We start from the raw sequence: 14865 nt of genomic DNA, 5'->3' as shown, positions 1-14865 counted from the left end.
TCAGAAGTAGAAAGTTTGCTTTCCGATCCACCTGTTCTTTCCATCTGATTCAGTCTGAGGCTAGAGCCCAGCACTTGGGACACCAGATCCAAAAGCTGTCTCAGGCAGAAGACTGATGGGAGCCACTGCAAGGACCATGACACTTTAGATCCTGCCTTCCTCTCCTCACTGCTTATTTGAAACAGAGGAGGTGGGGAATCCACACTTAGATTCCTTTGTATCAACAAGCCATGCCTTTCAGCCCAAACATGGTGTGTGCAAATATAACTCTGCCCTTCCCACCTCCAAGGACTGCCCCATCTCCTTAACTGCACACATCCTCCCACCAGCTGAGAACCTCTGCTCTGTGTCATCTCCACCATGCAGTGCATAAAGATGGCAGGGCTCACTCCCTTTGTCCTTGCTGTGTCACTTGGTGTTGCCAGGCTGAAGCAAGATAAGAGGTGATATTTACCTTGAAAGCCCAAGGAAAGCTGACACTCGGCATTGCACCGTCTGCCCTCCTTTGGCAATCTCACCTGACTTGCAGGTGTCAGAGGTGGAAAGCGCAGTCATGGTTTCAAGGACAGCAATACACCCTTGTTACATCACCAAATTCCACTCCTCTAGGACATTCTATCTCTTTAAAATAATCTTTCAGCTTTTATTAGACCACCTGCTGGACAGGATATTACTTCTCATCCAAAACTGCTTTGTTTGGGTGCTGAGCAACTGCAGAAACAGATGTGCCTGTGTTGTTTCAGAGCTGCTCTACCAGCCTAGCTATTTCTAGTATTAGGCATAAATTCGCACCATGGGATTACCACCTGGGCTGTAACTCCTGTGTCTCTTCACAGGGAATTCAGTCCCCAGGGCTCCTCCTGTGCTATAAGCCACCAGTCTGCAAAATCCTAGTGGTGTGTTTTGATATTCAGTTCAGTGCTCAGCTGAGTTACCCCAGTGAGCAGTCTGGGCCCTGATTGCATCTCAGCCATCTCACATGCCCCAGTCCATCATCTCTAGCACAGCAGAAGGAGCCCTGATCCATGCATGACAGCCACCTGATTTTAGGATTGGTTTTAGCTAGCCAACATCAGCTTTTCTCAGAGACTGAGCACCTCAGCTCAAGCACAGGACCACTTGTAGCTGGCAACCAAAGAAAGCAGTGAAAATATGGACATGGTGCAAGGTGTTCTGGGAAGGACAGACAGAAAAGCAATCTGTCCATCCAGCTGTCCAGTGCCTGGAGAGGCAGTGGCACCCTGTGGTGACAGTTCATCACTGTGTGTCACCCAGGCCTTGTCAGACAGCACCATTTTACACAGGTCCTGAGCTGCCTTCCTTGAAGCCATGGTGGTCTCTAGTAGCCTACAAGTGAGGGCATCTCTGAGGGGGTCCCTCTGCCTGTTACACTCTAAGCACCAGGCAGCTCCCCATCTCATGTCACAGAGAAGAGGCTGAGCCACTCTCCTATTTACACCGTGATGCTCCTGCTTTGCTATATTGGTACCAGGCTGAATCATCCACCCTGGAAGAGCCATTTCAGGTCTTTGATTGTCAGCCACCTCTTTAGTCACTTTTGCTTTGCTGTCTCCTGTTTCAGGGTTACTGTCCCACACCTGAGTGTAACTAAAAGCAGAAATAGCCTGATACCAAATAGCGGTCAGAAACTAGTTAGAGAACACAGATCACCAAAATCCAAACCACCTGCCATTATGCAACAGCCTGTGGCCTGGAATGCAAGTGTTTCACCTCCTTGCCAAACAGCCCTTTGCTTGTTTTGGCTGTCTAAATTCCTCTTCCACAGTCTATGGGACAGGTGCTGTTCCTCAGTTCCTCTCCTAAGTGGCATTGCTCGCTGTGCCAAGCAACAGAGGAAACGTGTCTGTTCTGCAGAACTGCTCCTGTTACCCCTCCGTCACTGTTATTACATATAGACTTACACCAAAAAACCTAAACCAAACACCAGAACCCCCTTCCTACCTCTTGTAGATTTACTGCAAACCAGAACAAAGGTGTTTCAAGCGGTGTCCCACGGGGCAGTGGCAAACCTGGCCAAGCCAGGCTTCATTTTAGCTGCAGGAGAGGCAGATGTGAGAACATAGACGCAGGAATTCCCGGTGGGATCTCCCCTGTGACTCGGGCACCCCCCAGGAGAGACCCCCTCCATCCCAGAGGGAAATACCCAAATGTTTGCGGCCCCGACCCGCTCCAGGTTCCCGCCCGCCGCCTCATCCATATTCACACGGCGGGGCGGGGCCCGCCCCCGGGGCTGTTCATTATTCATGACGTTTCGCGCGCTTTTGCGGCCACGTGGGCCAGTTTTCGCGCGGAATCCGGCGGGGCAGGAAGAGGCGGCGGTGATGGCGGTAAGCGGCCGGGCCGGGGCGGCGGAGCGGTGCCAGCCCCGTGGGTGCCGGCACCGGTTCCTCCCCGCCGCGGGAGCCTTGGCACTGCGGTCACGGTCGTGCGGGGCCCAGAGGGGTGTCGGGGGAGCGGGGGGGGATGTGAATGGGGGAGCGCGCGCCGGGGACCCCAAAAGCCGAGGGGAGTTTCCCCCGTGCCCTGCGCCGGAGGAGAGACCCGGAACCGGGCCTGGGCAGAGCCTTTCGCTCCGCTTGCTCTGGGCTTGGAGGATGGATCTCCGCACACTCTCCCATGCGTTCCCGTTCCCGTTTGCAATAAGGGCTCATTATTTTAGTCTTATCCCCAAAGACTCATCGCTGATCCATGCCCCCCCTCTGCCCGCCGCCCCCCTTGCAGAGCTTCCTGGAAGATCTGATTCCCTTCTGCCCCGGGCCGGGGAGGGGGGTGCCCCGGGCCCCCCGGCCTCACCCGCTCCCCCTCGTCCTTGCAGGACTCCTCCGAGTCGCAGGCGGCAGCCACCAGCCCGGTGCGCAGCTCACGCCGGGGCGATGCCTTCACGTCCAGCCCCGGTGGGGACCTGCCCCCCTTCGAGGATGAATCCGAAGGACTCCTGGGGACCGAGGGGCTCCCCGAAGAGGAGGAAGAAGGGGAAGAGCTCATCGGGGAAGGGATGGAAAGGTAAGGAAACAGGTGGGAGCCAGCTTTTGGGGGGGTTGTGTCTATGGATGAAGTTTTGCTAACGGGATGTAGTGCAGCCAGCGACATGGGGGGCTCTCCGCCGCGGTGGTGGCCCTCTGCTGTGCTGGTGGCTGAGGTGCGAGGGCTGAAGAGCTACTGGATAGTGGAGAAAAGTGAGGGCATGGTGTCATTTGAGTCCTGGAAGAACTGAGCAAATTACAAGCAGGGAGCAAAGTGCCATCACGATTCAGCGTAGGTAAACCAAGATCTCCCTGGATGAATGATGTGCATCAAGCCTAGATCCTTACTCCTGCAGGCATAAATTTTGAAATTTTTTCACTCAGCCAGGCCTGCCGGCAAGCTGGTGAACTTTAGAATACAAAGGCTTGAATGTTGGCATTCATAACTATGGTGCTGGAGCCCTTTGTACTGCAGGGCATCTTCTGCTGTGAAGTGCCTTCCCACTCAACGCGTTCTGTCTTGCATAGGTGTCAGGATAGTTGTTCTGCAGCAGCAGTAGCCAGAGAAGGGCTGGAGAAGGGCTTTCTGGAGCCTGGCCTGATTCAGTCCTTTCTGTGTGTGCTAGGGACTACCGCCCCATCCCCGAGCTGGATGTCTATGAAGCAGAGGGCCTGGCCTTGGACGATGAAGATGTGGAGGAGCTGACTGCCAGCCAGCGGGAGGCTGCAGAGCGAGTAATGAGGCAGCGAGACCGCGAGCTGGAGCAGGGCATAGGCCGCATGAGGAGGGGGCTGCTTTACGGTAGGTGGAGATGAGCTGTACCAGGCGGGCTGCTGATCCCTGCGGGGTTGGGTGTAACCTGGCCCTTGTGGGGAACCTAGACTCTCACCCTCATATTACCATGGAGGCCTCTCTAGAGCTCCAGCGTGTTTGGATTCTTAGTGAAATTACTGGCTGTGGGCTTGCCTGGACTTCCCAGTGTTTTGGGGAGTCCCTTAGTTTTGGGCTTCCTAGGAGCTCACTTGTTATGTTCTTCTGGTTGCGTGTTCGCTGTTGATACAGTCAGGATCCTGGGCCTGTATCAAGGCTTTGGAATTCTACCGAGTGTATGCTGTCGAGTGTGTTGGTGTCTCTGTAGAGACTTTTGTGGGCTGGGTGGGAGAGCTTGTGATGCACTTGAAAGCCCCCTTCCTTGGCCTTCCTCCCTCAGTGCATTAATGGGCACAACTGTGTACTGTTGCACACAAATCTTATTCACCCCCATGAAGTCTTTAGTGATTTTGTGGAAGATTTATGAGCCAGGCTAGAACTGAATTTAGGTTGGGCCTGGGGTGGCTCTTGGTTTGTATCCCAAGCTCTGACCTTGCTTCCACAGCCTGTGCAGTCCAACTGTGACTAATCCAGAGGGTAGGAATGGGAATCCCAGCTCTTGTAACAATTTTTCCTCCCAACTCTTAGACAGTGATGATGAAGATGAAGACCGTCCTTCACGGAAGAGGCGGCTGGCAGAACGGGCTGCCGATGGCATGGAGGAGGAAGATGAAGATATGATTGAAAGCATTGAGAATCTGGAAGACATGAAAGGGCATTCAGTGAGGGAGTGGGTTTCCATGGCAGCTCCCCGCCTTGAGATCTACCACCGCTTCAAGAACTTCCTGAAGACCCATGTGGATGACCATGGGCACAATGTCTTCAAGGAGAGGATCAGCGACATGTGCAAAGGTAGGGCTGGGTGATTAGAGGCTCTCTCCTCTTTATGTGGGTCACAGTACTCTGCAGTGATCCAGTCCATAGGTGGATTTTTTTCTGCCAGCCCTGTTTGTCCCAGACATTGAGTCAGCGCTTTAAGAAACTCTGATGCTGATGGAGATAAATGAATAATGGAAACATCTACTGTCTTCTTTGATTCTGGCTGACTAATTAGAAGGCCCCTGGCGTCTACTACTCATTAATATTCATATCGTAGAAATGCTAGCAAAAGAATATGTGGGGCAGCAGACAGTGGTCTGCAAGTTTGCAGCCTGAAAGAGACAACAATTGCTTGCTGTCTGTGCCAGTTACTTTCTCACACTGGAGACTTGGTTATCCAGCAAGGGGACACAAATAGGCCTTGTGACTTTGAAAACCATGTCAGTGTTGCAGCTTTGTATTCTGAAGCCAGAAGAAGCAGTCATTAAGGCTGTCATTGATAAATTTTAAAAGCAGAAATTGTCACATCTAGGAACAGCTCACGTAACTGCAGTTGTTTGTATTTCTTTATATTGAGGCAGAAGTTCCAGAAGCTTGAGTAGGGGATCAGGGTCAGTGTTATACAGCTAGAAAATAAAAGGCATTTGTCTTGTCCCTTTCCAAGAATGTAAGATGCAGGAGGGTTTTTTTGCCAGCCATTCAGCACAGTTGTCTCTCCCATTAACTTCTGTTTCCTGGAGGTCTGTGGGAGAGTTGCATGCTGGGCTGACACTTTTGAGTCTTAGGAGCACTGAGCCTGGGAAGTATCAGTGCTGAACTGGAGAGGAATAATTACAAGCTTGGTACTGATGAAGAATTTGTCAGAGAAGTAAATTGAAAAGTTTTCCACCCGTTTTCAAATTGGTGGCCTCTAAATATTTTTCAGGGAAGACAGACGTCTGTAAACTGCAGCCTGCAGGTTACAGGCTTGTCTGTTCTGGGTATCTTTTTCCTGAGAAGTGAGCAGGTTGAAAATACAATTCACCCCATCTTTTTCTTAAGAGAACAGAGAGAGTCTGGTGGTGAACTATGAAGACCTGGCAGCCCAGGAACATGTCCTTGCCTACTTTCTGCCTGAGGCCCCAGCAGAAATGCTGAAGATCTTTGATGAAGCAGCCAAGGAAGTGGTGTTGGCCATGTACCCCAAATACGATCGTATTGCTCAGGAGATCCATGTCCGTATCTCACACCTCCCTCTGGTGGAAGAGTTGCGGTCACTCAGGTAAGCAGCAGAATTACTAGCAGTGGCTGTGGAGCCTGCAACAGGCTTTGGGGTGCTCAGGAGGAATCATCTGCTAGTTAAATAGTTAAACCTTTGGATAAATGCCAACAGGATGACTGATCTTATTACAGGAAAAAAGTCTTACTAAGGATGAACTTTCAGTGTCCCTGAGGTAAAACACAAACCTGGGTAGAAAACTCTACTGATAACTGTTTCTTACTAGGCCTTTGGTAGTTGTGCCTTGTAGCAAGGGTATTTCTATAGGGTGTTCTGCCTTCTGTGCCCTGCAGGCATCCAGCATCAATCTGTCTTTCCTCAGGCAACTGCACTTGAATCAGTTGATCCGGACCAGTGGAGTGGTGACGAGTTGCACAGGGGTCCTGCCTCAGCTCAGCATGGTCAAATATAACTGCAGCAAGTGCAGCTTCATCCTGGGACCCTTTTTCCAGTCCCAGAACCAGGAGGTGAAACCTGGTTCCTGTCCAGAGTGTCAGTCTCTTGGGCCCTTTGAAATCAACATGGAAGAGGTAAGAGATGTACTTGCCTGGGTGGTGCTGTCTGCTCGTCCTGCCCAGGCTGCTGCACTGCCGGTTCCTCCCAGCCCTGCCTTGGCTCCCACCCAGAACAGGCTTGATGCTGGGAGGGTGGTCTCTAGCTATATCTGGGGGTCTGTGAAGATAGATCTTGTCTGTTTGAGCTCTTGACCTGAATCTGCCCAATTTAGCAGCCAAAAGTCATTTACTGCCTCACTGTTAAGTGTTTGGGTTGAATCTTTCGCCACAATCATCCCTGTGGTACACAGTTTCCTATTCATGTTGTAGAAATGCAGACACAGGCTGTCCAGCTCTCCTTCCCAAGTTGGATCAGTATTTCTGATCTGCCAGCTAAGGAGATTAGAGGACCGTAGCAAAATCATTGATGTGGATCTTCTGACTTTCATTCTGTGCTTTGCTATCTTTTAAATGGAGCATCCTCCTCCTAGGAAATGGTCCAGTATTTGGGTGGACAAACACTGTGGAGGCTGAAGCACAGTGGTGAGATGTGGCAGAGTACTTTCCTGTCCCCTTTGTTGTCTATCGCATCCTGGAGTTGCTCCTCACAACCTCCATCCTCCTCTGCCCATAGTTTTCTGACCAAAGTATAGTAAATCTTTGAATGGACCTTCTCTGGTTAGGTGCTTTTCAAAAACATTGGCCATGCTGATGCCTGCCAGGCTTGCTAGGTAACTTTTGTTTTGTTGCTGCAGACGGTCTATCAGAACTATCAGCGCATCAAAATCCAGGAGAGCCCTGGGAAGGTAGCTGCCGGCAGGCTGCCTCGCTCCAAGGATGCCATTCTCCTTGCCGATCTGGTTGACAGTTGCAAGCCAGGGGATGAGATTGTGAGTACATTGTTGAACTCGAGTACGGGGTGAGCAGAGAGCATTTTTGAACTCTTGACATCATGGGAACATCTGTGGGGACTTGAGGAGGGATTGTCCTCAGATGCATTTGGGCAGCTACTTTTGAGAATGGCCTCTTAAAATGGAGAGGGGGCTGTTTTGTACCGTGCAGACACTGACATCCAGCCTCCTGGTTCCCAGGAGCTAACAGGCATCTACCACAACAACTATGACGGCTCCTTGAACACTGCCAATGGCTTCCCAGTGTTTGCGACTGTGATCCTGGCCAACCACATTGCTAAGAAGGACAACAAGCTGGCTATTGGAGAACTGACTGATGAAGATGTGAAAGTGATTGTGGGTCTGTCCAAGGATGAGCAAATTGGGGAGAAGGTGAGTCAGCCTCAGACATCCTTTCTTTTCCTGTTGATAGCTTGACATCGCCTGGCAGCCGGATCAGAAAGTGATGAAAAGTGTCAGTTGGCTAAGCAGTGGCTAAAGAAACTTCTAGACATCCCAGTTCCCTCTGAATGGTCTTCTGTAGCTCTCAGACAGCTGTTAATGAGAGTGAGTTACAGGAGGGAAGTAAATAAGAAACTTCAATTGTACTTTTGGGCGTCACATTTTCTGTTTCTCCCTTTCCTCCTCTGAGCCTTCCACATCACAACAGGGCTGGAGAACGAATGAGAGGCACTCAGACACTACTTACATTTAATCATTGCTTTGTCTTTCCGTACCTTGAAAGCAAAGTGGGGGAAGTGTTCTGAGGGGCCAATGCTTGGGCCTTCAGTCCCCTTAAGGGGATGTTATTACTTAGCTTAAGCCCTGGGAGAGATCTTAGCTTTGCTTGTCTGCATGCTAGGACCTGAATCCAGTACTTGAAAGAAGAAAGCTCCTCGATGGGTCCGTGTTCAACATCACTTGAGTCAAGTTTAAGCTCTGAAATAGGGGGACTTCACTCTCTTTTTTTCACTTCGTTCATGCTGTTTTTATATTGACTGCTGTTCCCCGTGGGTGAAGCAGCTTCAGTTGAGCCAGGACTATTGTAACATCAATAGTCTCCAGCATCAGGCTATTATCAGAATGCCCTCGAGAAAATAAGCCAGTTGGTCATAATATTTGACCATGATGACAATTCGTGTGCGGTGTAGCCCATTCAGCTACTATCACACGCAGTGAGTAAGTCTCAAATCAAGGTCCCCAGCTTTGCAACAGCTGATAACAGCCACTGCAGTGTGCTTTGTGCACAACAGGAGTGTGGAGGCAGTGGCAGTTAGCTTCCAGCACCAGACTACACAATCTGCCATAACAGCACCATTTTTTAAGCACCTTTAGGGGACTCTGGGTGGGTAGTTACCTTTGAAAAAGCCCCATCACCTTGGATAATAAAAGACTCTGGAGACAGCAGTATCATAAGGGTCGCTGTAGAACCTTGATGATGTTCATGCCAAATTCTGTCCAGAATAGGAAATGATATTCCCTGTTCAACTCTTGGGTTTCCTTTCAGATTTTTGCCAGCATTGCCCCATCTATTTACGGACATGAAGATATCAAGAGGGGCTTGGCTTTAGCTCTCTTCGGTGGAGAGCCCAAAAACCCAGGTGAGTGTCACTTGCGTCACTTGATGTTACTTCACTCTGCTGAAGGCAAATGAAACTGGGTTTGTGCTGCTGCAATGAAAGCGGTTAGAACTGTCTGTGTGTCTTGGTGATAGATGAGGTAGTAGGCTGGGGATATCTGTGATGGAAGTGGCTGCTTCTGTCATGCTGATAATTCTGGTGTGACAGTAGAAGCGCTAAGCCTGAAATCAGCCGCTGCTGCAAACCTGGGCAAGGTTTTATCCCTCCTCCTCTAGGAGGTCATGTTTGATGCCCCTTCAGCAGCTGGACCTTTTGGCATCCTGATTTGTTGTCATCTCCTTAGAAGGGTGTGTTCGGCAAGGTTAGAAATGCTGTTTTACACATGTGACCCCCTCCAAAGCTGACTTTCCCTCGACTTCCCTGTAAAGTTTTTTCCCTGCCTGCTGTTTGCCTTCCCTTCAGCTTTGTGGTGTTCAGGTCAGGGTAGCTATCAAGCCATGCACTCAGGTGTCGATGTGTCTCTCCCATCACTGTTGTAGGTGGCAAGCACAAAGTCCGTGGTGACATCAACATGCTTCTGTGTGGAGACCCTGGTACTGCAAAATCACAGTTTCTTAAATACATAGAGAAGACATCTAGCAGAGCAATATTCACCACTGGCCAGGGTGCTTCTGCTGTGGGCCTCACAGCTTATGTCCAGAGGCACCCGGTCAGCAAGGAATGGACTTTGGAGGCAGGAGCCCTCGTGCTGGCTGACAAAGGTGTCTGCCTTATTGATGAGTTTGACAAGGTGAGGCCCAGTGTCATCCCTGTGGGAAGGATTGGCTGTGGAGGGACCAGCTGTAACCTCTGCTATGAGGAGATGCTGTAATTCATGGTACCATCTCCCAGCTGACCCAGGTTCCTGCAGTTTGCTTAGGCCCTTGCTGGCCCATAGTGCAGTGTGCTGCCTTTTCAGAGCATCAGGAGCTGATTCCCCTTGGTGTGTTGGGCAATGGGGTGAAGGCACAGGTTCTGTTTTAAGTCATTCTTGCTTTCTCATAGATGAATGATCAGGATAGGACCAGTATCCATGAAGCCATGGAACAGCAAAGCATTTCCATCTCCAAAGCAGGCATTGTCACATCCTTGCAAGCCCGCTGCACTGTTATTGCTGCTGCCAATCCCATAGGTAAGTGCTGAGAGATCATAGGACCGTCTTGGGCTTTCAGCATCAGTCCACAGTCATGAGAACTGTTGTACAGCTGCCCCTTGCTCTACCTGGTTCCTTCTATCTGGAGCAGAGATGAAGTGAGCAGTAAAGTCTCCAGTAAGCTTCTGGAGGTCTGTGCTTCAGAGCTTCAGCCTTGGAGCCCGTGTTTGACTTCAGTTGTCTCTGTGATCCAGGTGGGCGATATGACCCATCGTTAACTTTCTCCGAGAATGTAGACCTGACAGAGCCTATCATCTCTCGATTTGATATCCTGTGCGTGGTGAGAGATACGGTGGACACTGTGCAGGTATGAATCTGAGCTTGTGCTGGGCTTGTGGTACTGCTGTTGGGATGCTCAGCTGCAGTTACCCACTGAGTTTTGCTGTCTGGTGAGTGTCTTCAGTGTCTGTTTGTCCACTGCTGTCTCCAGGATGAAATGCTTGCCCGGTTTGTTGTTGGCAGCCACATCAAGCACCACCCAGGTAGCAAGGAGGTAGTGAACGGGGAAATCATTCTTCCCAACACATATGGGGTTGAACCCATTCCCCAGGAGATCCTGAGGAAATATATCATCTATGCCAAAGAGAAGGTCCACCCCAAACTCAACCAAATGGACCAGGACAAGGTGGCCCGGATGTACAGTGACCTCAGGAAAGAGTCTATGGTGAGAATATTGAGGAAGGGGGAGAAGAAGTATGTAGACTGCAAATCAGCCTTAGACTGCTCCAGCATATGTTGACACATTCTTGCCATGCCTGTCACAAAAGTCTGTGCCACTATTTTGTGAGAGACAGGCAGATCCTGCAGTGTCTGCTGAACAGATGATTCTTCATCTAAATGCAGTCTCTTGCCTGTTGGTGATCTGTGGACTGATAGAGTGGACACATATACTAGTGCCTGCCATGGCAAAGTCCTCTTACTGTCACCCAGTCTGGCAGGCACACAGGAGATGTTTGCATTCACTCAGACCCATGTGCTCCTCATACATTACAGGGAGCTGTTCTGTGTAGAAATGCCTTCCTCTTTTGTCTGTGGGATCTTTCAGGCTTGTTTCATGCTCTCCATGTGGAAGAGGAATTTGTTCAGGTCAGAGGGAGATGTTTGGAGCTTGGGAGACTGTCTTTTCTTTTGTAATTGGCTTTTTGTTTCTTTAACTCCTCCTAAAAGTTGCTGGAGGAAATGAGATTGCTGTTCCTGGAAAGGCACTAAACAATGGCAAAGAGGGACACCACATAGCATCCCCTTGCATGCTGCTGAATTAAAATGTTGGACAGGGGAGCCTGTACCACGCTGCAGAACATGCCAGCAGGTGGCAGAGCCTCCTTAGCCTGAGACAGTCCTCAGAGGTCCAGGAGCAGCTCCCTGCAGAGTAAAGTATGTCCTAGGCCAGAAGCCAACTATCTTGCCCCTTGTCTTTTACTCTTCAGTAAGGAGTTGCCTTCTCCTCCTCTCCCCGCTTAGGCGACCGGCAGCATCCCCATCACAGTGCGTCACATTGAGTCCATGATCCGGATGGCCGAGGCTCACGCCCGCATGCACCTGCGGGACTATGTGGTGGAGGATGATGTCAACATGGCCATCCGGGTGATGCTGGAGAGCTTCATTGACACGCAGAAGTTCAGCGTCACGCGGAGTATGCGCAAGGTAGGCACTGGCTGAGCTGAGGGCTGTAGCTGCACCCCAGACCCCGTGGCTTTGACTGCAGCCTTCTTGCGCTGCCCTGGCTGTGGGAAGAGATTCTTCCATACTCTGCAGGGGTCTGTCCTGCAGAATCAGGCACTGAGCCCCTGTAAACGGAGTACTGCAAGTCTGAAGGCACTGCTGCGTGACTGCTCTTCGTTAGTCTGTGGTGGGGCGATGTATTTTTTGGGGCTGAGAAGGAAATGGACCCCGAGCTTCTGTATTAAAAGCGCTGCCATGTCTCTCTTCTTTTTTCGACACTTTCCCTGCTATTTTGGCACATGACTCCCGCTGCTGCTGCTGCCAGGTGATCCAGCTGAGCAGGCAGTTATTTTCTTCACGTATTTTCTAGGGCTCCTCAGGGGACAGTTAACTACAGAGTGCACTCTGTGGTTTCGTGCATAGCCTGCCCTTTTCTCTGAGTGGCAGGGGCTGGCTCCGAACAGCTCTTGGCTGGCCACAGCCTGGCATTTATCCACTCTGAGTGTCTGCCCTCAGTCTGGACAGCTCGTGGCCTCTCTCTTTGGCTGCAAACAGCCGGCCAAGTGTGATGTCTGCTGGGGAGGCACAGGGCAGACTGGGTTAAGGGAAGCTGCTCTACGCCTTCCCCAGGGCCAGCGCTCCCACAGCTGCTTCACCTGGGAGCAGCACACCTCCACAGCTGTGTGCTGCTAGCCCCCAAGAGGCTCCAGGGCCCCTCCAGAGACTTTAGATGTGTATAAGAGCAGCCAGCAGAGGAGTGTAGTGGCTGTCATTGCATGTGCAGGTGGCATCTTGGCAAGACTGAAGTCCCTTAAGAGACACTAAGGGCACAGGTGACAGTAGTGTCATTTGGTTCCCCTTGTGCTCTGTGGAAGGAGGGGGGAGGTTGGTGCTGGGCTCAGGAGACTGCAGTGCATCGCTCAGTTCCTGACCCTCTTGGCTCATCTCATCTTTCTCCCAGACGTTCTCCCGCTACCTTTCATTCAAGCGAGACAACAACGAGCTGCTTCTGTTCATCCTGAAGCAACTGGTTGCAGAGCAAGTGATGTACCAGAGAAACCGCTATGGAGCCCAGCGAGACACCATAGAAGTCCCAGAAAAGGATCTGGTGGATAAGGTATGGGCTTATCGTAACAAGCCTTCCCTGGAGCTGTTCCTGCTCTCTACAGCCTCAGAATCAGAGGTGTTCTCTGATTAACACCAGTCTTTTTCTGGTATCATAATTCAGGAAGGGACGTTACAGGTCTATTTCACCCAGAATCAAGACTGCATCATCTGTCTCCTGCTCCTCACTTGTCTGGAAGCTCTGTATTCTTTCCCCTCCATTCTCATGCACCCCCATAAAGCTTTGGGTTTGGAGTGGTAAATCCTGCAGTACTGCTGGTGCTTTGCAGGTGAATGAGAACACAAGTTCCCTGGCACCTGCATTTGGAGAAGCAAAGAGCAGAAAAGTATCTGTTTGTATGAACTTTCCCAATCCTTCCTGAGGCTCATCCTCCTCCTTAATGTATCTTCATTCTGGTCCAGGGGATGCGCTCTTGACTGGCACTTAATGTGCAAAGTATTGACCTTGCTTGGCGCTAAAGCAGTATTTGATTCCTTGGTTGCTGCTTTTATGCTCTTTGCATCAAATGTGCAGAGTAACTATTTCCAGAGCCACACCTTGGTGCTGCCAGTGTGACCACCTGCAGCCAGAGGTCTGCAAAATTGTCTCCCACCCAGTGAGGTATGAGGGGCTTTTGGATAATAGTTACATTCTACTCTAGTGGAAGTAAAAGGACGAGCTGAGAGCAAGCAGGTGCTGAGCCAGCATCCTGTCTTTGCTCAGCTCAGCTCTGCCAATGCTCCTTCCTCCTGACCTGCAGTCTCCCCTGCTACTGCAGTTCTGGTTCCTGCTGAGCAAAGCAGAGATTGCTGTCAAATTTTATGCAGCCTCTGCTATGGAAAACCACATGGTTTGTTGTTTTGTTTTGGGGTGTTTGGTGTTTTGTTTTTTTTTTTTACAAATAAACAGTTACCTCTTCCCTCCCTCCTCCTCCTCCCAGGCTCGGCAGATCAACATCCACAACCTCTCAGCCTTCTATGATAGTGAAGTGTTCAAGATGAACAGGTTCAGCCGGGATGTGAAGCGGAAGCTGATTGTCCAGCAGTTCTGAGGCTGGCAGCAGTTTGCCACGTGCTCCTGTGAGATGAGACCTCTGTCGTGCAGCCCTCCCAGGAACACTACAGAGATCATGATCCAGAGGGACTAAGCTGCACATTCTCTTGCTTGCTTTGTGCCTTACGGATTAAGCGAGTGCTGAGCTGCGGAAGACCTTGTAAATAGAACAGAATTAAGTAGTTAAATGCCCAGCCAAGTCTGTTTAGCAACTTCGTTCGCGGTTTTGCCTTGTAGCTAAGCACAACAGGGAGAGAATTGCTGGCCACATAGATGGCACGTTTGCTGTTTGTTTGTTGCTAGTTGTTACGGGCTAATCTGCAGGAGGGACCAAGTGAGAGCATTCAAAAAGCATTTGTCTGCCTTATCCATGCCCCTTGGATTGCAAGTACCCTCAGGGATTCTCTTTTCCCATGTCTGGTGACTGTACAGCCTTCTGGGTGATAATTGAGATGGCTTTCAACTCTCTGTGAACCAGCCAGCCTCTCAGCTCTAGGCCTTTGTGCCTGACACTTGACATTTCCCCAGGTGCCTACGTGGGTTGACCTTGTGCTTGGTTTCTGCAAGGGCGGGGGGGGGAGGGGGAAAGATGAGAACTGAAAAAAATTGTAACCTTTTCTAATGTTAGTGGTTATCTGTATGGGCAGTGAAAGCTCCTTCGGTACCTACTGGGGAATGTCCAGAAGCCTTGGGGAAGGAGCTCCCCCTGCCTTGCTGGGTGCTATGTCTGTGCAGCTGTCAGCAGATGTGAATTTATGGCTGGATTGAAGTGTTGGCACCTAAACTGAATGCCATTTCTCACAGCCATTTGTTGAGGGTAAAGTATCCATGGTGCTGTTTTTGGGAGTAGCAGTGGAGGAGCCCTGAGCTGGAGATGCTCAGGCAGGACAGGATGGGCTCAGTGTTGACATGCAATTTTCTCACTGTGTGTGTTTTGAATAGATTTGTTTTTCAATA

The 14865-nt window shown here is 50.5% G+C and overlaps 1 protein-coding gene across 1 annotated transcript; it reads left to right on the top strand.

Annotated features, from left to right (window-relative positions):
- Nucleotides 1–2228: 2228 nt before the first annotated feature.
- MCM2 (minichromosome maintenance complex component 2) lies at nucleotides 2229–14865 on the top strand. The gene is made up of 16 exons (XM_080384906.1): nucleotides 2229–2348; nucleotides 2837–3024; nucleotides 3611–3790; nucleotides 4448–4707; nucleotides 5716–5935; nucleotides 6255–6462; nucleotides 7182–7316; nucleotides 7518–7709; nucleotides 8824–8917; nucleotides 9436–9686; nucleotides 9941–10067; nucleotides 10283–10395; nucleotides 10519–10752; nucleotides 11550–11732; nucleotides 12712–12867; nucleotides 13796–14865. The coding sequence occupies exons 1-16, from the start codon at nucleotides 2265–2267 to the stop codon at nucleotides 13904–13906; spliced, it is 2736 nt and encodes a 911-aa protein (XP_080241032.1). The 5' UTR covers nucleotides 2229–2264; the 3' UTR covers nucleotides 13907–14865.

Source organism: Falco punctatus, assembly GCF_963210335.1.
Source record: "Falco punctatus genome assembly, chromosome: 4".
Classification (NCBI taxonomy): Eukaryota; Metazoa; Chordata; class Aves; order Falconiformes; family Falconidae; genus Falco; species Falco punctatus.
This window is presented reverse-complemented; position numbering and strand designations above follow the sequence as displayed.

Bases quoted from the DNA above. Each gene is read 5' to 3' on its own strand.
- MCM2 (XM_080384906.1), top strand. From the start codon at position 2,265: ATGACGTTTCGCGCGCTTTTGCGGCCACGTGGGCCAGTTTTCGCGCGG. The intron at 7,710-8,823 runs GTGAGTCAGCCT...GTTTCCTTTCAG, and splicing joins ATGAGCAAATTGGGGAGAAG to ATTTTTGCCAGCATTGCCCC. The intron at 10,753-11,549 runs GTGAGAATATTG...CTCCCCGCTTAG, and splicing joins ACCTCAGGAAAGAGTCTATG to GCGACCGGCAGCATCCCCAT.